Source organism: Pipistrellus hanaki (genome assembly GCF_964339955.1).
Source record: "Pipistrellus hanaki genome assembly, chromosome: 21".
Lineage (NCBI taxonomy): Eukaryota > Metazoa > Chordata > Mammalia > Chiroptera > Vespertilionidae > Pipistrellus > Pipistrellus hanaki.
The window spans coordinates 795838-821851 of NC_140523.1; the positions used below are offsets into that span (position 1 = coordinate 795838).

Consider the following 26014-nt stretch of genomic DNA (forward strand, 5'->3'; position numbering starts at 1 on the left):
AATCAATACACATGTCTTCTAAAAAATGGAAAAGGCGTGTCCTTAATCATAATGAGGTGGACCAGTCAAGGAAGCCCCAAGCAGCAGTTATTCAATGACGATGACTCCTTTGGGTGCACGCCCTGCCCGCGAGGGGTGCTGGGCAGGGTCGGGCACAGAGCCGGGGTTCCGGTCTCCCGTCCCGGCTCAGGAAGTCCCCTGGGGGCCAGCTGCGTCCCCGCTCAGAGCTGTTTCCTCATCGCTTCACCGGGCGTTTCCACTCGATCACATTCAACGTTCCTCCTCCCCCGCGTGGCTGGGCTGAGGTTGAGCAATGTGCTAGAAACCACATCCTACACCCTCCTTTCTGTCTTCTTTTTCTAAATATTAAAAAAGAATAATAATAAAATTTGATGTCAGAGAGGAAGGGAGAGGGAAAGAGAGAGGGAAAGATCCATGAGGAGAGAGAACCATGGACCAGCTGCCTCCTGCATATCCCCGCCTGGAGATGGAGCCCACAACCCGGGCCTGCGCCCTGGCCGGGAATCAAACCCTGACCTCCTGGTTCCTGGGTTGACGCTCCACCACGGAGCCACGCCAGCTGGGCATCTGTGACATGTACCTAACATGGATCTCCACCCACATGACAGGACATTCCCTCACCAAGTACAGTCTGTCCCAACTTGTGCTCCGTCTTCTCTGGGGCTAACACGCGGGGCCCCTGTGACAGGTATAGCCTTTCTGAGAACAGGCAGCAACTTCTTGGGAACCCTCGGTGAATTCCCCGATTGTTTGCTGGCCGCCAGCCGGGAACACACTTGACAGAGTTCCCTGGAAGGGCTTCTTTGCAGACGACGCTTCGGGGCTCCCCACTCAAATTCAGGAGAGAGAGAGAGAGAGAGAGAGAGAGAGAGAGAGAGAGAGAGAGAGAGAGAGAGAGAGAGAGAGGGGGAGAGGGAGAGGGAGAGAGAGAAAGAGAAACAACACTAACCACTGAGCAACACCGTTCGAGGGGCCTTGAGGACAGCCTATCTATATAGACGGTGACATGTGTATGCATCTCAGCTCTCTGTGATGTGTTTTAAACCTTAATTTGCTATTTTTTCATAGCCCTTCTTCTTCTTCTTCTTATATATTTTATTGATTTTTTTACAGAGAGGAAGGGGGAGGGATAGAGAGTTAGGAACATCGATGAGAGAGAATCATCCATCAGCTGTCTCCTGCATCCCCCCCCCCCCCCCCCCCCCCCACTGGGGATGTACCTGCAACCAAGGTACATGCCCTTGACCAGAACCGAACCTGGGACCCTTCCGTCCGCAGGCTGGCGCTCTGTCCACTGAGCCATACCGGTTTCGGCCTTATTATTTTTAACGATTTCCTAGCGATCTCTTCCTCACTACGTTCATGGTCCTTTCGTGCTTTTGTTTCTCTCTCTCACGGACGCCATGTTCTTTGGCAGCTGGTTGAGGCCAAGTTCATGGCTTCTGAGGCTTCCTCCATGGGAGCGGGAGTTCCCTTATTCAATAATGAGAATTCTATGTCACCGGGGGCGGGGGGCGGGCGGGGCTAGGATGTCAGAGATGCTCAGGAGGGCAGTGGCCAGAACACGGCTGGGGACCAGCGGCCTAGCCCGCCTTGGCCCCGGCTCAGGCCGGCCTGCCCGGGGTGGGCAGCGGCGAGGGGAGGCCGGCCGGCCAGGTCTGCCCCCCGCCCCCCCCCCCCCGCCCCCAGCCCTGGGCCCCGCGGCGGCTGCATTGCAAAACGGCTCTACTTTGTCGTGACTTCCTGTCGGGCGTCCGGGGAGTTTATTTACAGAAGTGAGCTCGCCTTGTTTTCTTTGCGACGCCACACACACACACACACACACACACACACACGCGGTGCAGAGGGGACCCCGTGAAGCGTGTCACCGACAAGAGCTCCGTGTCACGCCACCGGTTCCCAGGGTGCGAATCTCCGGCCTGCCGGGCCCTCAGCACCGTCTGTCCCCGGAGCCCCAGATGGATGCTCTGAGCGGTTCAATTCCCTGGTCATGGCCCGGGCCTGGGCTCCTGGCTCCATCCTCCAGGAGGGAGCGAGCAGGAGGCAGCTGCTCGCTCATCAGCTCCTGTCTCCCTCTCCCGTCCTTTCTGAAATCCACAGAAGAGACGAAGATGAAAAAGAAGGAGGAGGAGGAGGAGGAGGAGGAGGAGGAGGAGGAGGAGAAGAAGAAGAAGAAGAAGAAGAAGAAGAAGAAGAAGAAGAAGAAGAGAAAGGAGAAGGAGAAGGTGTCAGCTCCTGGTCAATTCAACCCGCCTCCACCTTTGCCCGGCGAGATGCCCAGGGCAGAAAGAGTGGAAGGAGCCCTGGCCGGTGGCTCAGTGGTTAGAGGGCATGGAAGGTCTCGGGTTCGATTCCTGGGCAAGGGCACCTAGCGTGGGTGGTTGTGGTTGGATCTCCAGCCCTGGCCAGGGCACGTGTGGTAGGCAAACCCATCGATGGGTCTCTCACGTTGATGTTTCTCTCTCTCTCTCTCTCTCTCTCTCCCTCTCTCTCTCTCTCTCTCTCTCTCTCTTCCCCCCCCCCCCCCACTCCCTCTTCCCTTCCTTCCACTCTAAGGATCAATGGGAAAAATATCCTCTGGTGAGGATTGAAAATAAAAGAATATAATTTAAAAAATATATATATATATATATATATATATATATATATATATATATTATGATTGATTCAGGGAGAAAAGGGGAGAGAGAGAGAGAGAGAGTTGGGGGGAGAGAAACATCAATGATGAGAGAGCATCCTCGACCGGCTGCCTCCTGCACATGGTGCCCAGAGTCTGGGACCCCATGAGGGTCCTTGCCGGACCCCCAATCCGCCTCAATCCGCCTCAGTCCGCCTTTCCAGGCCGTCTGCCAGGGGTGCCCGGGCCCGGAGCCGCATGTTAAACACCAGCCTGGTTCAGTCTTTAAAACAAAACAACGAAACAAAACAAAAACCGGCACAAACACCCACCCCCTGAGGGCCGGGGGCCGGTTCCCAGGCTGGGGAGCCAGCGAGCGGCCCGGGCCCTGTTGCCCTGGTGACAACACACTTCTCGGGGCCTCTGCTTCCCCGGAGGGAGCCCCACGGGGGCGGCAGGAGGTCAGGCCGTTTCCGGCTGCACATTCTGGGAGGCCAGCCCCCCCTTCTCTCTCGGGGACGGGTTCCCGGCCAGCATCACAGCGGGAGGGAGAAAAAGGCATGTGTGTGGGGGGTTCCCAGGCCTGTTGCCTGGAAACCATTCATCCCGGGGTCAATGGAGCGGGCTGCTGACCGCTGGCCGCCGGCCGGGTCTCTGTTTATAGAGGCCCATTCAGACCCCGTCCCCACCACCGTGAGCTCTTTTTAAAATATATATATATTTTATTGATTTTTCACAGAGAGGAAGAGAGAGAGGGGTAGAGAGTCAGAAACATCGATGAGAGAGAATCATCGATCAGCTGCCTCCTGCACAGCTCCCACTGGGGATGTGCCTGCAACCAAGGTCCACGCCCTTGACCGGAATCGAACCTGGGACCCTTCAGTCCGCAAGCCGACGCTCTATCCACGGAGCCACACGGGTTTCGGCCCACCGTGAGCTCTTGTCCAAGATCCCCTGTCCCTGAGACTTCCATCTGTCCATCCATCCATCCATCCATCCACCCATCCGCGCCTGGGCAGTCAGAGCAGCTGATGGCGAGGAGGGCAGACCCCAGGCCAGGAAGCCAGGGCGGACGGGAGTCCGTGCCCGCTCCGAGCTCACCCATCCACAGAGGAGGTGGGCTGGGCTCTCTCCCGGCCTCTGGTGAGGGCTGGGTTGCCGTGGGGACCCGTGACTCCAGCCTCCATTCATCCATCAGGCAGAGAGGCATAGAACAGCCCGGCTGGTGTGGCTCAGTGGTTGAGCGTCCACCTAGGAGCTGGGAGGTCACGGTTCGATTCCCGGTCAGGGCACATGCCTGGGTTGTGGGCTCCATCCCCAGGCGGGGGCATGCAGGAGGCAGCCGATCCATGGTTCTCTCTCATCACTGATGTTTCTCTCTCTCTCTCTCTCTCTCTCTCTCTCTCTCTCTCTCTCTTTCTCTCCCTTTTCCTTTCTCTCGGAAAACAATTAAAAAAACAAACAAAACAGAAACGGAGCAGACCCAGCTCTGGAGCTCCGCTGGTGGCCATGCGGGCGTTTAGCCACCCGTACCTGCCCCAGGCTCCTCTGGGCCCCGGCAGCGTGGGTATCCGTGTTGACATACGTGCACACCACACGCAGCCACAAGTGGCCCGTACTTGGGGCTACTCAGCAAAGTAAACTCATCAAGCCCACAAGCTCTCTCTGATGCCAGGAGGCCTGGGGCATCCATTTCCCCCCAGTCCTGTCCAGGCAGGAGGGTGGGGGCGCCCCCTGGCTGCGGGTGAGGGAATTGCTCCTGAGAATCTAATGAAATTGGTGGTGGTGGTGGGGGTTTCCTAGGAATGGGGGTGCAGAGACCAGCACCAGCAGCCCTTCTCCCCTGGACTCCAGGGAGGGAGAGAAGCTCTTGTATTTTTAAAAAATATATATTTTATTGATTTTTTACAGAGAGGAAGAGAGAGGGATAGAGAGTTAGAAACATCGATGAGAGAGAATCATCCATCAGCTGCCTCCTGCACAACCCCTACCGGGGATGTGCCCGCAACCAAGGTACCTGACCTTGACCAGAATCAAACCCGGGACCCTTCTGTCCGCAGGCCGGCGCTCTATCCACTGAGCCACACCGGTTTCGGCTGGGCTGCTATTCTAAGAACTGTGTACACAGACGACCACGCCTTCACTCTCTTTTATTGTTTAATATATACCTTTATGGATCTCAGAGAGGTAGGGAGAGGGAGAGAGAGAGAGAAACATCCATGATGAGAGAGAGAGAGTCATGGATCGGCCGCCCCCCGCACGCCCCCTCTCCTGGGGATCCAGCCCGCAACCCGGGCCTGTGTCCTTGACCTGGAATCGAACCTGGGACCCTTCGGTCTGCAGGCCACCGCCGCCGCTCTATCCACTGAGCCACACCAGCCAGGGCCTGGCCAGCCTTCCTTCTTGGGAGCCTGTTTATTTCCAGATCTAAGGAGTCCCCCCTGGGCCAGCACTCTCTCCCCCCCAGCCCCCCCCCACATCTCTAGTTTGATTTTCACAATCCAACTCCGGAAGGAAGGTTAACCACCTGGTCGGGGAGCATGACGGGCCGGCTCCCGGCTCTCCCGGGGAGGGGCTGGGGGCGCGGGAAGCCATGTCTTCATTCCCCGGATCGGGCCCCAGTTCTCTCCCCGCGGGCCCTTCGAGGCTGGTGATCGGCGGGTGGGCAAACCCCTGCGTCCGCGACACACAGGTCTTCGGAAGCCCCCAGGGTTTGCTGGCCGCAGTGCCCGGAGTTTCTCACACCCAGGCTTCCCTGAGCTGGAGGCAGGATCGCGGGCAGCTTCCCCGGGCCTGGGAGCTTGTGAGATGGACTCAGAACGGGGAAGGGGAGAGGGGGTGCCGGGGGAGGGGAGAGGGGTCCAGGGCCGCCTCCCTGCGGGCAGAGGGCTCCTGTAATTCCACCCCAGGCCCTGGACGGGTGCTGGGAGGCCCAGCCCCCCGGCTTTTGTGTCCGGGCCCAGAACGGGGGGCCCCTCTTCTCCTGGAAGTGAAAGGGCGGTCCCCTGGGCAGCCAAGGGGGGGGAGGGAGGCGGACGGGGGGCTGGTATCCGGGGAACTGCTCTGGAGAAGCGGAGAACCCCAAAACCAGAACGGGGACTTCGTTTTCTTTCTCTCTCTCTTTCTTTCTTTCTCTCTTTCTTTTCTTTTCTTTCTTTCTTTCTTTCTTTCTTTCTTTCTTTCTTTCTTTCTTTCTTTCCTTCCTTCCTTCCTTCCTTCCTTCCTTCCTTCCTTCCTTCCTTCCTTCCTTCTCTCTCTCTCTCTCTCTCTCTCTCTCTCTCTCTCTCTCTCTTTCTCCTTTCTCCCTCCCTCCCTCCCTCCCTCCCTCCCTTCCTTCCTGGTGATTCCTCAGCCACGGTTATTTTCCCAATTGCTTTTCAGACAGAGTGGGGAGAGAGAGGGCGACATTGCTTCGAGAGAGACACGTCGGCGGGCCGCCTCCTGCACGCTCCCCGACGGGGGCCTGGCCCCCGGGAGCCAGGGAGGAGCCTGCCCCCGAGCCCAGGCCCTTCACCGGCATCGAACCCGGGACCCTTCCTCCTGTCGTCTGCAGGAGGCCCGGCACGCTCCAGCCGCTGCGCCACCCCGGCTAGGGCTGGGGCAGGGGCGTCTCCGCACCTCGTAGCAGCAAGCGGCTCTGTTTGTGGGAGACGCGGCTTCTCCTCGGGGTGCGCAGAGGAGAGGGCAGCCGCGGGCCTGGGCCAGCCAGGTCCCGGCGACGCTCTGCCCCCCGCCCGGCGGGCACTACCTCCTCTTGCGCCCGCACAGCTCCAGCCGGCCCAGCTCCTCGAAGGCCTGGAAGAAGATGCTGAACTCCCGGGAGCCCCAGCCCCGCCACACGGCCAGGCACCACTCGCCCCGCTCGTCCTCGAAGCCGCACACCACCGTGTCCTTGGCCACCACGGCCGCGTCCACCAGGGCCCTGCGGAGAGAGGGGGCGGGGCGGGCCTGAGGCAGCCACAGGGGTGCCCGCCCGCCGGGCCCCACCCCCGTGCTTGGGTGCCCTGCCTCTCCCCGGCGGGGCCCGGCCTGGGGGCACAGGCCTCGTGTGCCATCGAAAGACGCAACCGAAACCAGTGTGGCTCAGTGGATAGAGCGTCCGCCTGCAGACTGAAGGGTCCCGGGTTCGATGCCGGTCAAGGGCATGGACCTTGGTGGCGGGCACATCCCCAGTAGGGGGTGTGCAGGGGGCAGCTGATGGATGTTTCTCTCTCATCGATGTTTCTAGCTTTCTATCCCTCTCTCTTCCTCTCTGTAAAAACTCAAAAAAAAAAATATTTTTTTTATTTTAAAAGAAAGATGCACCAGGCCGGCCTGGGTGACTCCGCAGTGGAGCACCGACCTGGGACCCAGGAGGTCACGGTTCGATTCCCAGTCAAGGCACTTGCCCGGGTTGTGGGCTCCATCCCCAGTGTGGGGCGTGCAGGAGGCAGCTGGTCCGTGATTCACTCTCATCATGGATGTTTCTCTCTCTCTCCCTCCGCCCCTCCCTCTCTCTCCCTCCCTCCCTCCTTCTCCCTCTCCCTTCCTCTCTGAAATCAATAAAAATAAAAAGGCAATCAGTTCAGGAACCGACTCCCCGGAAGGACCCCGATCCCATGGGAACAGCGGTGGTTCCGTGCTGTGTCTGTCTCAGACCCCAAAGGGCTCCCGCGCGCCGAGGGCCGGGAGGGACGTGGGCTCGGGCTCCGGGGCAGTCTTACCCCCTGGCGGCCAGCTCCCGGGCTCTCAGGACGGCGATGACCCGGCCCCGCTGGGCGCCCGCGTCCCGCTCCAGGCCGATGACGATCACGTCGCCGCTGCGCCTGAAACCAGAGCCGCCAGGGGAAGCGCTTTGTCCGGCCGGCCGGGCCCGCGGGGGGGAAACAGGGCCCGCGGGCCGCCGGCCAGCACAGGAGGGGGCTCTGCTAATGGATGGGGAGGCGCAGAGGGCACCGGAGAGGGGGCGCCCTCCCTGGAGGAACCCGACGCCCGTGCCATGGCGCCCGCCCTCCGCTCTTGGGCGGGAGATGTGCCCCAGCACAGCCCGTCTGGGCTCTGCCAGTGAGATCGCTCCAGCCCGGCCCGTGTGGCTCAGGGGTTGCGCGTCGACCTAGGAACCAGGAGGTCAGGGTTCGATTCCCGGTCAAGGGCACGCGCCCGGGTTGTGGGTTTCATTCATCCCCAGTGCGGGGTGTGCAGGAGGCAGCCGGTCCATGATGCTCTCTCATCTCATCATGAATGTTTCTCTCTCTCTCCCTCTCCCTTCCTCTCTGAAATCAATTAAAAAAAAAAATATATATATATATATATTTAAAAAAAGAACCACACACGATATAGCTAGTGCCCTGACTGGCTTTGCTCAGTGGTTAGAGCACTGGCTCTCAGACGGAAGGGTCCTGGGTTCAATTCTGGTCGAGGACACACTGGCTCAATCCCCAGGAGGGGGCCAGTAGGAGGCAGCCAGTCCATGATTCTCTCTCATCGTTGATGTTTCTAGCTCTTCCTCTCCGTCTCCCTCTCCCTCTCTGAAATCAATAAAAACATATATATAATATATATATATATATATATATATATATATATATATATATATATTTTTTTTTTTTTTAAAGAAAGAGATCACTCCCAATTTCAGAACAGGGGCACAGTGTCCCCAATGAAGCTTCCTTCATTTCACCCCAAAGTCAGAGCGGGCGGCGGGCACCCGCAAGCTCGCACCCCGCCGGGGGAATGGGGGTGCCGGGGTTGGGGGGGAGGGGACACCTACCTGGGCACCCAGATGACGTCCTTGACCGCCAGGACCTTCACGGCCTGCAGGTGCTGGCTGAAGGCCTCGCCGTCCACGGGGCTCAGCTCCTGCTGGCCCCTGTCGGGCCCGGCCGCGGGCGCGAACAGCCGGTCCGCGCCCTCCCCGTCCGCGGCGGAGAAGAGGGCGCTGGAGGCGCTGTCCGGCGACAGGGGGGCGGGCCCCGAGGCGCAGGAGGACACGGAGCAGTAGTCGGTGAGCGAGTCCTGGTGGGTGAGGATCTGGGTGCCCAGCTCCTGGCTGTACATGATGCTCACGTCGGCGATGGTGCCCGCCCCGGGCCCGTCCCCGCGGGGGGCGCTGTCTGGGGGCTCCGGACCCCCCGAGGGGCGCACAGCAAACACATCCCTGCTGGGGCTGGGGTCCCCGCAGAAGTAGCGGGCGCAGGGCTGGTAGCTGGCGGCGTGGTACAGCACCAGCAGGCCGGCCCGGTCGTCCAGGCACCACACCACCTCCTCGCCGCCGCAGTCCGAGCCGCAGGCCAGCGAGGCCACGGCCGCCGGGGCCGCGAAGGGCTCCAGCCGCCGGCGCACGGCCAGGCCGGCGCAGTCCACCACCAGCAGGCCGGGGCCGTTGCCGTACCAGACCTCCGAGCCGCTGTTCACCACCTCCATGGCCGTCACCGGGTAGGGGTTCTGCCGCGGGTCCTCGTCGGGGATGCCGAACTCGGAGCGGTTGGCCGTGTGCGAGCACAGGTAGGAGCAGCCGTCCGCGGGGGCGCCCCGGGCCACGGGGTACGCGGCCACCAGCCCGTCCGCCAGGCCCGCCAGCACCAGGAAGGAGTTCTGCGGGGAGAGCAGGGGGAGGGTCCTCAAAAGGCAGGGGCAGCCTGGCCGGTGTGGACCTGGGAACCAGGAGGTCACGGTTCCATTCCCGGCCACGGCCACAGGCCCGGGTTGGGGGCTCCATCCCCAGGGGGGGGCGTGCAGGAGGCAGCCGGTCCAGGATTCTCTCTCATCGTGGGTGTTTCTCCCTCTCCCTCTCCCTTCCTCTCTGAAATCAATAAAAGTACATATTTTTCCTTCTTCTTTGTTTTATTAAAAAATATATTTTATTGATTTTTCACAGAGAGGAAGAGAGAGGGATAGAGAGCCAGAAACATCCATGAGAGGGAATCATCGATCAGCTGCCTCCTGCACACCCCCTAACTGGGGATGTGCCCGCAACCAAGGTACATGCCCTTGACTGGAATCGAACCTGGGACCCTCCAGTTCGCAGGCCGATGCTCTATCCACTGAGCCAAACCAGTTAGGGCAAGAAAAAATATATATATTTTAAAATATATATATTTTTGATTTTTTACAGAGAGGAAGGGAGAGGAACAGAGAGCCAAAAACATCCACGAGAGAGAAACATCCATCAGCTGCCCCCTGAACACCTCCTCCTCGGGATGTGCCCACAACCAAGGCACATGCCCTTGACCGGAATCGAACCTGGGACCCTCTAGTCTGCAGGCCGACGGTCTATCCGCTGAGCCCAACCGGTCAGGGCAAGAAAGATATATTAAAAAAAGAAAAGAGCCGAAACCGGTTTGGCTCAGTGGATGGAGGGTCGGCCTGCGAACTGAAGGGTCCCGGGTTCGATTCCGGTCAAGGGATCCCGGGTTCGATTCCGGTCCTGGGTTCGATTGCGGTCAAGCCTAGCTAGGCTTGGCTTAGCTAGGCTAGGCTTAAGCCAACCCTAGTTAAGCCTAGTTAAGCCAAGCCTAGTTAAGCCTAGCCTAGTTAAGCCTAGCCTAGCTAAGCCAAGCCTAGTTAAGCCTAGCCTAACTAAGCCTAGCCTAGCTAAGCCTAGCCTAGCTAAGCCAAGCCTAGTTAAGCCAAGCCTAGTTAAGCCTAGTTAAGCTAAGCCTAGTTAAGCCAAGCCTAGTTAAGCCTAGCCTAGTTAAGCCTAGCCTAGCTAAGCCAAGCCTAGTTAAGCCTAGCCTAGCTAAGCCTAGCCTAGCTAAGCCTAGCCTAGCTAAGCCAAGCCTAGTTAAGCCTAGCCTAGCTAAGCCTAGCCTAGTTAAGCCTAGTCTAGCTAAGCCTAGCCTAGCTAAGCCTAGCCTAGCTAAGCCAAGCCTAGTTAAGCCTAGCCTAGCTAAGCCTAGCCTAGTTAAGCCTAGCCTAGCTAAGCCTAGCCTAGCTAAGCCAAGCCTAGCTAAGCCTAGCCTAGTTAAGCCTAGCCTAGCTAAGCCTAGCCTAGCTAAGCCTAGCCTAGTTAAGCCTTGGTTGCGGGCACATCCCTGGTGGGGGGTGTGCAGGAGGCAGCTGATCGGTGACTCCCTCTCATCGATGTTTCTAGCTCTCTACCTCTCTCCCTTCCTCTCTGTAAAAAAATCAATAAAATATATTTAAAAAAAAAAAGAAAAGAAAAGAAAAAGAAGGTGAAGATGAACGACCACAAAAGACACGTCTGGGGTGTGAGGACGGAGGCAGCCCAGGCCCACCGCAGCCGTGTCTCTCCGGAGCCCGGGGCAGGCCCCGCCCGGGCAGCCAGCGGGGTGTGAGCGCGCGTGCGGCCGTGCAGGGTCTGCCGCCCCGTCCGCGGCCTCCGAGGGCCGGTACCGGCGGGAGGCGCGCACAGAGCCGGCTTTATGCCCCCGGCCGTGCGTGAAATGACGCTTTGTGTCCCTTCTCCGGCCCCGGGGCCCGGGGGGCCGCCGGCCTGAGGGACTAAGGCTGAGCTCAGACTTTTTCTTTTCTTTTTTTAAAGGAAGGAACCTGTGCTCCGGGGAGGGCAGAGAGCATATGTCCATGGCACAGGCTCCATCCCCAGGAGGGGGCGTGCGGGAGGCAGCCGATCCATGCTTCTTTCTCATCGTTGATGTTTCTCTCTCTCTCTCTCTCTCTCTCTCTCTCTCTCTCTCTCTCTCTCTCTCCTTTCCTCTCTGAAATTAATATATATATATATATATATGGGAAATGGAAGATATCTGTAATACTATCAACAATAAAAAATACAATTAGCCGAAACCGGTGTGGCTCAGTGGATAGAGCGTCGGCTTGGGGACTGAAGGGTCCCGGGTTCGATTCCGGTCAAGGGCATGGACCTTGGTTGCGGGCACATCCCCAGTAGGAGGTGTGCGGGAGGAAGCTGATCGATGACTCTCTCTCATCGATGTTTCTAACTCTCTATCCCTCTCTCTTCCTCTCTGTAAAAAAAAAATAAAAATCAATAAAATATATTTAAAAATATATAGAGGGCCTTCGTCTTACTGGTCTCACGTGGGTTTTCCCCTGGAGACGGCCCCCCGGGTCCCCTGGGGGAAGGCTGACTGTGACCTGGGTGTGGTGGTCCGTCCAGGAGGAGGTGAGGCTACGCTCCCTGGATTCCCCCCCCCCCCATCCCCAAAGACCGGGCAGGGAGAGCCAGCCCCTGCCCTCCCCGCCCGCCCTCCTCACCTTCTTCAGCACGGGCACCGCCAGGAAGCAGGTGACCACGGCCGGCGTGTCCAGGGCGCGCTGGGGCGTGTGCAGGGGGCACATGCCCTTGAGGCTGTAGATGTAGATCTTCTGGTCCTGCAGGGGCGGGCGGGGGGCGGGTGCGTGAGAGCCGGCGGGCAGGGGCCTGGTGTCCCCACCCCGCGGGCTCTCTGGGCATGTGTTCCCACGCCTCCATCCTTCGTGGGAACTCGGAGAGCCACGGGGTTGTCTGACCAGGAAACGTGGAATTCCCTTCCTCCGTTCCCCCAGAGAGAGCCCGGCTGCTGGGGTCTGAGGCTCCCGTTCTCTTTCTCTTTTTATTTTTTTAATATATCTTATTGATGCTTTACAGAGAGGAAGGGAGAGGGACGAGAGGGAAACATGGACCAGCTGCCTCCTGCACGCCCCCCAATGGGGATGTGCCCGCAACCGAGGTCCATGCCCTTGACCGGAATCGAACCCGGGACCCTTCAGTCCACAGGCCGACGCTCTATCCACTGAGCCAAACTGGTCCGGGTTCTTTCTTTCTTTCTCTCTCTCTCTCTCTCTCTCTCTCTCTCTCTCTCTCTCTCTCTCCCTTCCTTCCTTCCTTCCTTCCTTCCTTCCTTCCTTCCTTCCTTCCTTCCTCTTTCTTTCTTTCTTTCTTTCTTTCTTTCTTTCTTTCTTTCTTTCTTTCTTTCCCTTCCTTCCTTCCTTTTTAAATATATATATATATTTTATTGATTTCAGAGAGGAAAGGGAGAGGGGGAGAGAGGGAGAGAGGAACATCCACGATGAGAGAGAATCATGGATCTGCTGCCTCCTGCACGCCCCACACTGGGGATGGAGCCCGCACCCCGGGCCTGTGCCCTGACCGGGAATCGAACCGTGACCTCCTGGTTCCTAGGTCGACGCTGCACTACTGAGCCTGCCGGGCCCGGTGTCCTGTCTTTAGAGGGGGTAGACCTGGCTCCAGGGCTGCCCGCCTGACGAGAGCCCTGCATGGGTGGGGTTTGGGGCTGGGGGTGGGGTGAGGATGGAGAGGTGCAGGTCGGGAGGGGGGGGCCGGGGTACCTCGGTGGCCGTCCACAGCGTGTTCTGAACTTTGATCTGGCAGCTGATCCTCATGCCCGGGCAGCCCATCCTCTGCACCTCCAGGACGCCCTTCTCCGTGTTCACCACCGTGTAGTTCCTGCAGCGGGCGGCGGCCGTGCGGTCAGCTCAGAGGGCTGGGAGCCGCCTCCCTCGGCCCGGCAGCCGCGGAGAAGGAGGAGGAGAACCGGCCATGGGTGGAACCAGACCTCCCGGTGTGTGGGTTGATGCTCAACCACCGAGCCACACTGGCCAGGCCTTTTCGCTTCTCCTAATCACAGACCTGTATGTGCATGTCTATATGTGCAGACTCTGTATTTTTTTTTTTTTTAAATAACCTGACCGGTGTGGCTCAGTGGATAGAGCGTCGGCCTGCGGACTGAAGGGTCCCAAGTTCGATTCCTGGTCAAGGGCATGGACCTGAGTTGCAGGCACATCCCCAGTAGGGGGTGTGCAGGAGGCAGCTGATCGATGTTTCTCTCTCATCTGATGTTTCTAACTCTCTATCCCTCTCCCTTCCTCTCTGTAAGAAAGCAATCAAATATATTAAAAGATATAGATTATTAATTTCAGAGAGGAAGGGAGAGGGAGAGAGAGAAACATCCCTGATGAGAGAACAATCATTGGTCGGCTTCCTGCACGCCCCCTACTGGGGATCAAGCCCGCAACTCAGGGCATGAGTTGGCTAGAATCAAACCCAGGACCCTTCAGTCTGCAGGCCGATGCTCTATACACTGAACCACACCGGCTAGGGCTAAAATATGCTTTCATTTATTATTATTATTATTATTATTATTATTTTATTTTATTTTTTTTAAAGAGAGAAAGGAAGGGAGAGAAAGAGAGAGAAGCATTGATGCCAGAAGGAAACATTGATCATGTCACAACCAAGGATCGAGCTCAAGACTGGGAATCAAACCGGCGACCTGCTGGTTCACGGGTTGCTGCTCAATTCTCCGAGCCACACCGGCCGGGGCAGTTTTCTCTCTCTCTCTCTCTCTCTCTCTCTCTCTCTCTCTCTCTCTCTGTCTCTCTCTCTCTCTCTCTTTTAATATATTTTATTGATTTTGTACAGAGAGGAAGGGAGAGAGATAGAGAGTTAGAAACATGGATGAGAGTCATCGATCGGCTGCCTCCTGCACACCCCCTACTGGGGATGTGCCCGCAACCAAGGTACATGCCCTTGACCGGAATCGAACCCGGGACCCTTCAGTCCCCAAGCCGACACTCTATCCATTGCGCCAAACAGGTCTCGGACAGTTTTCTCTCTTGAGGAGCCTCCACCAGGCTCCCCATCCATCGTGCACTGAAGATCTCTCACCGTGGTCACCCCCGACGGCCCCCCAGCCCCAAGGCCCCCCCAAATCCCCTGCCCCCCCCCCCCCCCGCCTCACCTGGACTCCTCCTTTCCGTCCCACAGCACCACGGTGTACTCCTGGCCCTGGGAGCAGAAGAAGGCGCTCTGCTTCCCGCAGGGCAGCTGGTACATGAAGGTGGCGAAGGTTGGGTCCCTCATCTGGCTCACCACGGACAGCGCCAGCGGCCGCTGTGGAGAGAGGCCCCGCGGCCGTGAGCGGGGGCCGCCGGACAGCCAGAATCGGGGCGTCCGCGCCGCCCACGGAACCAGCCGCCCGGAACCAGGGAGCGAGGAGCGGACTCTACGCATTCAAGGAGCCCTGGCCGGTGTGGCTCGGCGGGCAGAGCGTCAGCAATGGGTGGAGCAGGCGGAAGGGGCGTGCAGGAGGCAGCCGATCCGTGATTCTCTCTCATGAGCGATGTTTCTCTCTCTCTCTCCCTCTCCCTTCCTCTCTGAGATCAATTAAAGAAACAACACAGCCGCCGTTACCCACATGATGATGCTACACAGACGCTGGGGAGGGAGAACGAGCTCTCTTGCCCTGAGAGGGGTACGCACCCCACAGAACGGATCTGAGAGTCCGAGGAGCAGTCAGGACCCTCTTTCCAGAAGAGGGGAGCCGGGAGGGGTGGCCCCGGGGTTCTGAGTGTGGCCGGAGGGGCTGGGTGTTGGGGTAGGGTCAGGGTGAGGGTTTAGGGTTAGGGTCAGGGTTAGGGTTAGGGTTTAGGGTCAGGGTGAGGGTGAGGGTTTAGGGTTAGGGTTAGGATCAGGGTTAGGGTGAGGGTTTAGGGTCAGGGTCAGGGTCAGAGTCAGGGTCAGGGCCCTGCCCCGGGCACCTTCTCGGGCTTGGTGTCCCAGCACTCGGTCATGAGCGCCTGCAGCCGGTGGAACTGCACCTCCTCCGGGGGCCCCAGGGCCGGGCGGACGCCCTTGGACAGCTTCTTGGCGATCTGCAGCTGGTGCTGGCCCAGCGCGGGCCGCTGCCCCGACAGCAGCTCGTACAGCACCATGCCGTAGGAGAACATGTCCACCTGCGGGAGCACGCGGGTCAGGCCCACCGCCGCTCGGGCCCGGCCCCTGGCCCTCCGGTGGATGGGGAACGGGGGTGCCGTTAGGTGAGGGGATCCCGGGCCCTGTGCAAGGGAGGCACTCACCGACCCACTGGTCCGTCACCCAGCTGTCCATCCATCCATCCACCCATCCATCATCCATCTGTCCATTTATCCATCCATCCATCATCCATCTGTACATCCATCACTCATTAATTCATCCATCCATCCATCCACCCATCATCCATCTGTCCATTTATCCATCCATCCATCATCCATCCATCATCCATCCATCATCCATCTGTACATCCATCACTCATCCACCCATCCATCATCCATCTGTCCATCCATCCATCCATCCATCATCCATCCATCATCCATCCACCCATCCATCTGTCCATTTATCCATCCATCCATCATCCATCTGTACATCCATCACTCATTAATTCATCCATCCATCCATCCACCCATCATCCATCTGTCCATTTATCCATCCGTCCATCATCCATCCATCATCCATCTGTCCATTTATACATCCATCCATCATCCATCCATCTGTCCATTTATACATCCATCCATCATCCATCTGTACATCCATCACTCATTAATTCATCCATCCATCCATCCACCCATCATCCATCTGTCCATTTATCCATCCATCCATCATCCATCCATCATCCATCTGTCCATTTATACATCCATCCATCATCTATCTGTACATCCATCACTCATCCATCCATCATCCATCCATCCATCATCCATCCATCATCCACCTGTACATCCATCACTCATCCACCCATCCATCATCCATCTGTCCATCCATCCATCCATCCATCATCCATCCACCCATCCATCATCCATCTGTACATCCATCTGTACATCCATCACTCATCCATCCATCCATCCATCATCCATCCATCATCCATCTGTACATCCATCACTCATCCACCCATCCATCATCCATCTGTCCATCCATCCATCCATCCATCATCCATCCACCCATCCATCCTTCCATTTATCCATCCATCCATCATCCATCCATCATCCATCCATCATCCACCTGTACATCCATAACTCATCCATCCATCCGTCCGTCCATGTCTGGCCCCCCACAGGCTGGGGCCCTGAGCCGGTACCTTCTCGTCGTACACGATGCGCGGCCGGATCTCGGGGGCCTGGTAGCCGGGCGTGCCCTCCACGCCCAGAGCGCCCTCGTGGAAGGACTGCCGGGAGATGCCGTAGTCCGACAGCTTGATGTTCACGTGCTCCTGGACGTCCAGGGACCAGACCAGGATGTTGTCGGACTTGAGGTCGCAGAAGATGATGTTCTTCTTGTGCAGGTAGGCCAGGCCCGCGGCAATCTGGTAGGCGGTCTTCTGGGTGAGCATGTGGCCCAGCGGCATGAAGGCGGAGTCTGGGCCGAGAGAGACACAGCCAACGGGCATCAGCACACTGTCCGCCTTCCTTTCTTATTCATTTTTAAAAAAATCTTTAAAAATATATTTTATTGATTTTTTTACAGAGAGGAAGGGAGAGAGATAGAGAGCTAGAAACGTCGATGAGAGAGAAACAACGACCAGCTGCCTCCTGCACACCCCCTACTGGGGATGTGCCCACAACCAACGTACATGCCCCTGACCGGAATCGAACCTGGGACCTTTCAGTCCGCAGACCGACGCTCTACCACTGACCCAAACCGGTTTCGGCTCTTATTCATTTTTTTAAAAAAATATTTTAAATTATTTTCAGAGAGGAATGGAAAGAGAGAGACAGAGAACCATGGACCGGCTGCCTCCCGCACGCCCCCTACTGGGGACGGAGCCTGCACCCCGGGCATGTGCCCTGACCGGGAATCGAACCGTGACCTCCTGGTTCCCGGGTCGATGCTCAACCACGGACCCTCGGGCCTCCCAGGAGCAGCCCCCCCCCCCCCCCCACGAAAGGCTCCGGAGCGGCGGGCACCTTTGGCGTTCTCGGACAGCACCGTGTTGAGGCTGCCCAGGGGGGCGAGCTCCAGGGCGAAGCAGAGCGGGTGGATGCTGATGCCGACGAGGGACACGATGCAGGGGTGCTGCAGGGCGTGCAGCATGCTGGCCTCCTGCCGGAACTCCGAGAAGTTCTTCATGGCGTCCGTGGCCCGCAGGTGCCGCAGCACGGTGTCTGCGGGGCGGGTCACGCGCATCGCGTTTTTAAAAGCATTTAAAAAAAAAATGGATTTCAGAGAGGAAGGGAGAGGGAGAAACAGAAACACCAAGGATGAGAGAGAAACATGGAGCGGCTGCCTCCTGCACGCCCCACGCTGGGGATCGAGCCTGCAACCTGGCGATCCATGGATGGATGGATGGATGGATGGATGGATGATGGATGGTGGATGGATGTACAGATGGATGATGGATGGATGGGTAAATGGACAAATGGATGGATGGATGGATGGATAATGGATAAATGGATGATGGATGGATGGATGGATGGATGATAGATGAATGGATGATGGATGGATGGATGGATGGATGGTGGATGGATGATGGATAGATGAAGAGATGGATGATGGTGGGTGGGCTGGTGGATGGACAGATGGATGATAGGTGGATGGATGATGGGCATGTGCCCTTGACCGAAAAAAAGAAAGGAAGGAAGGAAGGAAGGAAGGAAGAAAAAAAGAAACGCGAGGAGGCGGGCCCTGCTCACCGGCCGGGGCGTTGGCCAGGTTCTTGAACTTCTTGATGTGGAAGCGCTTCAGGGCCACGGGCCGGCCCTGGTAGCGGGCCCGGTAGATGACGGTGCCGCTGCCACCCTGGCCCAGCACGCTGGCCTCGTCCTCGCTGTGCTCCAGCGCGCGGTCCTCCAGGAAGAGCCTGCAGGGACACACACACACACACACACACACACACAGACACACACAGACACACACACACACACAGACACACACACAGACACACACACACACACACACACACACACACACACACACACAGACACACACACGGCTTGCGTGAGACAGGCACCCACCGGCCCAGCTCCCAGGGAGGAGGGCGGGGCCCCAGGGAGGAGGGCGGGGCCCCAGGGAGGAGGGCGGGGCCCCAGAGAGGAGGGCGGGGCCCCAGGGAGGAGGGCGGGGCTCCAGGTGAAGTCCCCAGAGATCCCGGCGCTGGACCCTGGACCCCACTCAGACCGCCGGGTCCCTCAGCCCCCGGACAAGGACCCCGTTTATGTGCCCCACGGCAGCCCGGCTGGCAGGGCTCAGCGGTGAAGCGGCAACCTAGGAACCAGAAGGGTCCCGGGTTCGATTCCCGGTCGGGGCACAGGCCCGGGTTGTGGGCTCCATCCCCAGAGTGGGGCTTGCAGGAGGCAGCCGGTCCATGATTCTCTTGCATCGTGGATGTTCCTCTCTCTCCCTCTCCCTCTCCTTTCCTCTGAAATCAATAAAAATACATTCAAAACATCAATGGAGCCGAAACCGGGTTGGCTCAGTGGATAGAGCGTCGGCCTGCGGACTGAAAGGTCCCGGGTTCGATTCCGGTCAAGGGCATGTACCTGGGTTGCGGGCACATCCCCAGTGGGGGGTGTGTAGGAGGCAGCTGGTCGATGTTTCTCTCTCGTCGATGTTTCTCCCTCTCTCTCCCTCTCCCTTCCTCTCTGTAAAAAAGCAATAATATATATATATATATTTTAAATCAATGGAGAAACACCCCTGGGTAGGGACCCCCCAGTAATAAGCAGGTAAGTGAGCGTGCCCGGGCCCGGGCGGCGGGGGCGGGCACCTGGCCGGGAAGTCGGTCATGAACAGCTCGGGCACCAGCTCCTGCAGGGGCACGGGCAGCTGGGGGTGCCGGGGGCAGGCGATGACGTCCCGCTCGATGGCCGTCAGCACGCAGTCCTCCATGTCGAAGTACTGGGCGCCCTCGGCCGCCTCGCCGGGCTCGCACACCGGGCAGGGCACGTACTGCTCCATCAGCGGCGTGCCGTCGCTCTCCGTGGCCGTCAGCGCTGCGGGGGCAGAGGGGGCGGCTCGGACGGAGAACGGCGGCTGCGGGGGGCGGGGGGCGTCCTGGCCTGCAAACCGGCCGGGGGGGGGGGGGCCCTCTGAGATAGGGGGAGGGCGGTCTGTGTGCTCTTGCCCGGCCCCGAGATTGTGCCTCAAACATGACAATGGCACTAAGTTTCCTTTTAAAAAATATATATTTTATTTATTAATTTATTAATTTATTTTTAAATATATTTTATTGATTTTTTTACAGAGAGGAAGGGAGAGGGATAGAGAGCTAGAAATGTCGATGAGAGAGTAACATCGATCAGCTGCCTCTTGCACACCTCCTACCGGGGATGTGCCCGCAACCAAGGTACATGCCCCTGACTAGAATCGAACCTGGGACCCTTCAGTCCGCAGGCCGACGCTCTACCCACTGAGCCACACCGGTTTCGGCTATTTTATTTATTTTTTTACAGAGTGGAAGGGAAAAGGAGAGAGAGTTAGAAACAGAAGAGAGGGAAACACTGATCAGCTGCCTCCTGCACACCCCCCCACCATCGGGGATGTGCCTGCAGCCAAGGTACATGCCCTTGACCGGAATCGAACCCGGGACCCTTCAGTCCCCAGGCTGATGCTCTATCCAGTGAGACAAAACCGGTTATGGCTGAGTTTCCTTTTGAAAAATATTTTTTTAAAATAAATTTCAGAGAGAAAGGGAAAAGGGGAGAGAGACAGAGAGGAGAGACATCAGGGATGAGAGAGCATCATGGATCGGCTGCCTCCTGCACGCCCCCTCCTGGGGCTGGAGCCTGCAGCCCAGGCCTGTGCCCTGGCCGGGAATCGAACCGTGACCTCCTGGTTCCTAGGTCGATGCTCAGCCCCTGAGCCACCCGGCTGGGCTCACACCCACACTGCTCGCTCAGAGGGAAGGGGGAGGGCCCCCGGGGGAGGCAGCCCTGTTTGCCCCAGGGCTCCTCCCTGGGGAACACTCCGTCGCTCTGAGTCTGCTCTGGAGCAAAACAAACAGACAGTGGCCGGAACCGCCACTTCAAAGAGTATTTTTCTGGGCGGACCGTCAAAGGGTTTGGAAAGGGCCGTGTGGGTGGCTGAGCCCCTGAGGGATCGGGGTGGGAGGCCAGGCGGGGAGGGGGAAAGGCGGGTGCTTGGCAGGTGTGGCTCCATCGGCCGGCTCCCCAGCCCTCCTCGGTGTGGCTCGGTGGATAGAGCGTCAGCCCGTGGACGGAAGGGTCCCGGGTTCGATTCCCGTCAAGGGCCTGTATCTCAGTGGCAGGCTCGGTCCCCAGCCCCTGTCCGGTCTTTGCATGGGAAGAACCCATCAGTGTGTCTCTCTCCCATCGATGTTTCTCTCTCTGTGTGTCTCTCCCTCTCTCTCCATCCTTTCCACGCTCTCTCTCTAAAAATAAATGGAGCCCTCACCGGTGTGGCTCAGTGGTAGAGCGTCGGCCTGCAGACGGAAGGGTCCCGGCTTCGATTCGGGGTCAAGGGCATGGACCTTGGTTGCGGGCACATCCCCAAGTGGAGGCGTGCAGGAGGCAGCGGATGGATGTTTCTAACTTTCTATCCCTCTCCCTTCCTCTCTGTAAAAAAATCAATAAAAAAAAATCTATAAAGTATATCGAAAAACATACGGAAACAAACGCACGAACGGCATGCTCTCACCAGGAAACCACTGGTCGATGAGGGAGTTGACGTGGTCGGTGATGAAGGCCATGGCCGAGAAGTCCCTCACCTCCGACTGGCAGATGATCTTTATCCCTCCGCTCTTCTTCTTCTTCCAGTTCACGTCCGACGACTCCACGCTGCCCCAGGGGCGAGAGGAGTCCTCCATGAGGGGCCGTGCAGGGCCCGGGGGCGTCTGCTCGCCTCCGGGGTGAGGGCCGACCCCCAGGGCCTCCCCCCTCCTCCCCCCGGCTCCCTGGGCCCCGGCAGGACTGTCCGGGGAGGGGAGGGTGGGATCCTGCCTGTGTGTATTTCTGTGCATGGCTCTGCCTGGTCCCCCATGAGGCCCCTGACCCAGGGGCCCGGACATGCTGAGGGCTTTGCAGCACAGGGACTTGGGTGCCACATCATTAAAAAATATTAAAACAGCCCTGACCGGTGTGGCTCAGTGGATAGAGCATCGGCCTGCGGACTGAAAGGTCCCGGGTTCGATTCCGGTCAAGGGCATGGACCTTGGTTGCGGGCACATCCCCAGTGAGGGGTGTGCAAGAGGCAGCTGATCGATGTTTCTCTCTCATTGACATTTCTAGCTCTCTATCTCTCTCCCTTCTTCTCTGTGGAAAATCAATAAAATATATTTAAAATATATATATATAGATACTTAAAAAAATTAAAAAAAGGCTAGTCCATAGGAGTGGCCACAGGCAGGCGGTGCCTCGAGCAAGGCATGTTGGGAAAGCTGGGAGCTCCCACGCCCTCCCAGCGTTCCCAAACCGTGGGTGCCCGGGGCACCCTCTCTCTCTCCAGCTGCCACCGGGAGCCTCTCTGGGGAGCAGACCGGACGCCCGGGGGCCAGCCCCCGCCCCCCGCCCCTGGGGATGCTCCGGGCGGCCCGGCCCGGCCCCCACCTGAGGTAGCCGCCGTCGAAGGTGACCAGCAGCCCCTCCTGCCAGTAGATGGTCTGGTTCCGCTTCACGCGGAAGGTGCTGCAGCGGTTGCGCTGGGCGCCGGCGAAGCTGTAGACGGTGGGCCTCCGGTGCCGGCCCCGGCTGTGCTTCTTGGTCTCGAACAGCTGCCGGGGCGACGGACAGGCCCGGCGTGAGGGCCCCGGGCTCAGGGCCCCCCAACCCGCCCTCCCCGCTCTGTGCACCCGGTCCCCCCGCTCTGTGCACCCCGTCCCCCCCCGCTCTGTGCACCCCGCCCTCCCCACTCTGTGCACCCGGTCCCCCCGCTCTGTGCACCCCGCCCTCCCCACTCTGTGCACCCCGTCCCCCCCCCCCGCTCTGTGCACCCCGCCCTCCCCGCTCTGTGCACCCCGTCCCCCCCCGCTCTGTGCACCCCGCCCTCCCCACTCTGTGCACCCGGTCCCCCCGCTCTGTGCACCCCGCCCTCCCCGCTCTGTGCACCCCCCCCCCCGCTCTGTGCACCCCGCCCTCCCCACTCTGCACCCCCCCCCCCGGCTCTGTGCACCCCGCCCTCCCCACTCTGTGCACCCGGTCCCCCCGCTCTGTGCACCCAGTCCCCCCGGCTCTGTGCACCCCGTCCCCCCCCGCTCTGTGCACCCCGCCCTCCCCACTCTGTGCACCCGATCCCCCCGCTCTGTGCACCCCCCCCCGGCTCTGTGCACCCCGCCCTCCCCACTCTGTGCACCCGGTCCCCCCGCTCTGTGCACCCCCCCCCCCCCCCCCCCCCCGGCTCTGTGCACCCCGCCCTCCCCACTCTGTGCACCCGGTCCCCCCGCTCTGTGCACCCCCCCCCCCCCCGGCTCTGTGCACCCCGCCCTCCCCACTCTGTGCACCCAGCTAGCTGCCCTCCCCCAGGGACCGTTCCAGTCTGTCCCTCCCTCCCTGATTTTTATTTAATTTTTATTTTTTTTTGATACAGAGAGGAAGGGAGAGGGAGAGAGAGAGCTAGACACATCGATGAGGGAGAAACATCCATCAGCTGCCTCCCGCACACCTCCACCTAGGGATGTGCCCGCCACCAAGGTCCATGCCTTTGACCGGAATCGAACCTGGGACCCTTGAGGCCACAGGCCGACGCTCTATCCATTGAGCCACACCGGTTAGGCCTGTCCCTCCCTGATTTTACAAGCAAACATGTAAAGCACATGTGTCAAACACAAGGCCCGCGGGCCAAATCCAGCCCGCCAGGACTTGCAATGTGGCCCGCACCACCCTGTCATCACTGCACTCCGCTGTCAGTTTATGACATTGTCAGTTTATGACTGTTCAGTAAACCATTCGGCCCGCGATTTAGGCTGGATTTTAGATTTTGGCCCCTTCTCTGATTGAGTTCGACACCCCTAATGTAAAGGAAGCCAAAACCGGTGTGGCTCAGTGGATAGAGCGTCGGTCTGCGGACTGAAAGGTCCCGGGTTCGATTCCCGGTCAAGGGCATGTGCCTTGGTTGCGGGCACAACATCCTCAGTGGGGGGCGTGCAGGAGGCAGCTGGTCGATGTTCCTCTCTCATCGATGTTTCTAACTCTCCATCCCTCTCTCTTCCTCTCTGTAAAAAAAAAAAAAAAAAATCAATAAAATATATTAAAAAAACAAAACAACAAAACAAAAAACTTAAAAAAAAAATGTAAAGGAAGAAATGAGGGCAGTACAGCCAGCCTGCGTGGCACAGGGGCTGAGCATCAACCTATGAACCAGGAGGTCACGGTTCGATTCCCGGTCAGGGCACATACTTTCTCTCATGGACTGAGATGCTGGAAAAAGAATGGTTTCTTTTTTAACTTAAAAAAAAATTTTTTTTATTGATTTCTTTTTTTTTTAACAGAGAGGAAGGGAGAGGGACAGAGAGCTAGAAACATCGATGAGAGAGAATCATAGATCAGCTGCCTCTTGCACACCCCCAACACTGGGGATGTGCCTGCAACCAAGGCACATGCCCTTGACCGGAATCGAACCCGGGACTCTTCAGTCTGCAGGCCGACGCTCTATACACTGAGCCACACCGGTTTTTCGGCTAAAATAATGTTAATAAAAATATTTTTATTGATTTCAGAGAGGGAGAGAGAGAGAGAGAGAGAGAGAGAGAGAGAGAGAGAGAGAAATATCCATGATGAGAGGGAATCATGGATCGGCTGCCTCCTGCACACCCCACACTGGGGATCAAGCGTGCAACCCGGGCCTGTGCCCTGACCGGGAATCGAACCGGGACCTCCTGGTTCCTAGGTTGACGCTCCACCACGGAGCTCAACCCTTCCCGCTAAGGGCATGGCTCTCCCTGGCGGCGGAGAACAGAGCGGCAGGTGCCCTACCTGTGTCCTCCCCGCCCCCCGGCCCCCCTCCCTGCGGAGACACCGCTACCTGGAGGTCCATCTCGGCCAGGCTGATGAGCATCCGCGCGATGAACCGCTGCCAGAAGCCGACGGGCACAAAGCTCATCTTGAACACCCGCTGGATGGTGTTGGCCGCGGGGTGCCGCAGGCCGTGCGTGTCCAGGCCCGGCTTGGACGGGAGGAGGTGCGGCAGGAGGTAGCTGGAACACACCGCGGGCCCCGTGAGGCTTCAGAGGGTCCTGGGTTCGATTCCCGGTGCCCCGGTGGCAGGCTCCACCCCTGGTCCTGGTCGGGGCGCGTGCAGGAAGGCAACCCATGGATGTGTCTCTCTCCCATCGATGTTTCTCTCTCCCTCTCTCTCTCTCTCTCTCTCTCTCCCTCCCGCTCGCTCTAAAAATGAGAAAAGTATCCCATTAACACAACATAAATAAAAATATCCCCGAAGTAAATAAATAAAGGGCACCGAGAGTCTTCAGACTCAGTTCTGTGGGGTCCGCTCGCAATGAACTTGGGACGGGGCCGAGGAAAAGCAAACACAGCTGCCTGGGGCCGGGTGGGGGGGAAGGGGATGGGGGGACAATGCCGATACGGGGGTCAGGGCGGCGTCTCTGGCTCCCCACGCTGTTTGCTGCTCTTGGCGAACGGGGCCGGCGGGGCCGCCTTTTAAGCCAGAGGAGGCCGTTTGTGCCAAAGGGGGTGCGGGGTGGGCGCACCCCGCTCTGCAGAGAACAGCTGGGAGCGGGAGGCCCCCCAAGAGCGGCCCCGAGGGCAGGCTCAGGGCAGGGCTGAGGGCGTGTCCCTTCCTTCCTTTCAGCGCCGCCTTCCGAATCAGGTAAGCTTGTTGTTGGTTGCTTGATTTTTTAAAATATATTCTAAAAAATATATTTAAAAAAATAAAATATATTTTTTTAAAAAAGGAAAGAAAGAGAAATATACTTTTTAAATATATATATATATATTTTCTCTTTCTTTCCCTTTTTAAAAAAATATATTTTATTGATTTTTTTACAGAGAGGGAGGGAGAGGGATAGGGAGCCAGAAACATCGATGAGAGAGAAACATCGACCAGCTGCCTCCTGCACACCCCCCACTGGGGATGTGCCCGCAACCAAGGTACATGCCCTTGACCGGAATCGAACCTCCCTCCTCCTCCTCCCTCCTCCCCCCTCCCCCCTTTCTCCTCCTCTTCCCCCCTCCCCCTCCTCCCTCCTCCCCCCCCCCGGAGCCCCCCCGCAGCCCGGCCGCACCTGTCGTTGGCCACGGGCAGGGCGATCTCGAACTTGGCCAGGAACTGGAAGCACTGCTCCTCGGTCTGCTGCGTGAAGCCGGTGCCCACCAGCAGCAGCCGCAGGTCCTCGGCGCGGATCACGCCGTGCTTGGCCACGGAGCGGGAGCCTTTGATGTTGAAGATGCGCTGCAGGCACTCGGCCAGCCAGATGGGGTCCAGGAAGTAGAGGTTGCGCAGGCCGTGGCTGGTGTCCGGGAAGTGCAGCAGCGCGCCCGTCTCGATGAGGAAGCTGATGGCTGCGGGACACACACACACACACACACACACACACACACACGTCAGACCGAGCCCGGGCCCCTTATTCCTCCCCAGATTCCGTCTTCTTTAAATTCTAACTTGCTTTAAAAAAAAATATATGTATCTTATTGATTTTTTTTTACAGAGAGGAAGGGAGAGGGAGTGAGTTAGAAACATTGACCAGCTGCCTCCTGCACACCCCCTACTGGGGACGTGCCCGCAACCAAGGTCCATGCCCCTGA

General features: G+C 58.4%; 1 protein-coding gene across 1 annotated transcript in view; it reads right to left on the minus strand.

The window, feature by feature from the left end:
• Nucleotides 1-6231: 6231 nt before the first annotated feature.
• Nucleotides 6232-26014, minus strand: part of LRRK1 (leucine rich repeat kinase 1) — a 47625-nt gene continuing 27842 nt past the window's right edge. Inside the window, 15 exon segments of the mRNA XM_084869004.1 lie at nt 6232-6560; nt 7342-7443; nt 8388-9211; nt 11810-11926; nt 12884-13001; nt 14296-14447; nt 15095-15289; nt 16444-16721; nt 17270-17467; nt 17996-18162; nt 19069-19294; nt 20958-21097; nt 21866-22029; nt 24276-24447; nt 25495-25771. Coding sequence (XP_084725130.1) covers nt 6383-6560; nt 7342-7443; nt 8388-9211; nt 11810-11926; nt 12884-13001; nt 14296-14447; nt 15095-15289; nt 16444-16721; nt 17270-17467; nt 17996-18162; nt 19069-19294; nt 20958-21097; nt 21866-22029; nt 24276-24447; nt 25495-25771 — 3308 coding nt within the window. The 3' untranslated portion in view covers nt 6232-6382.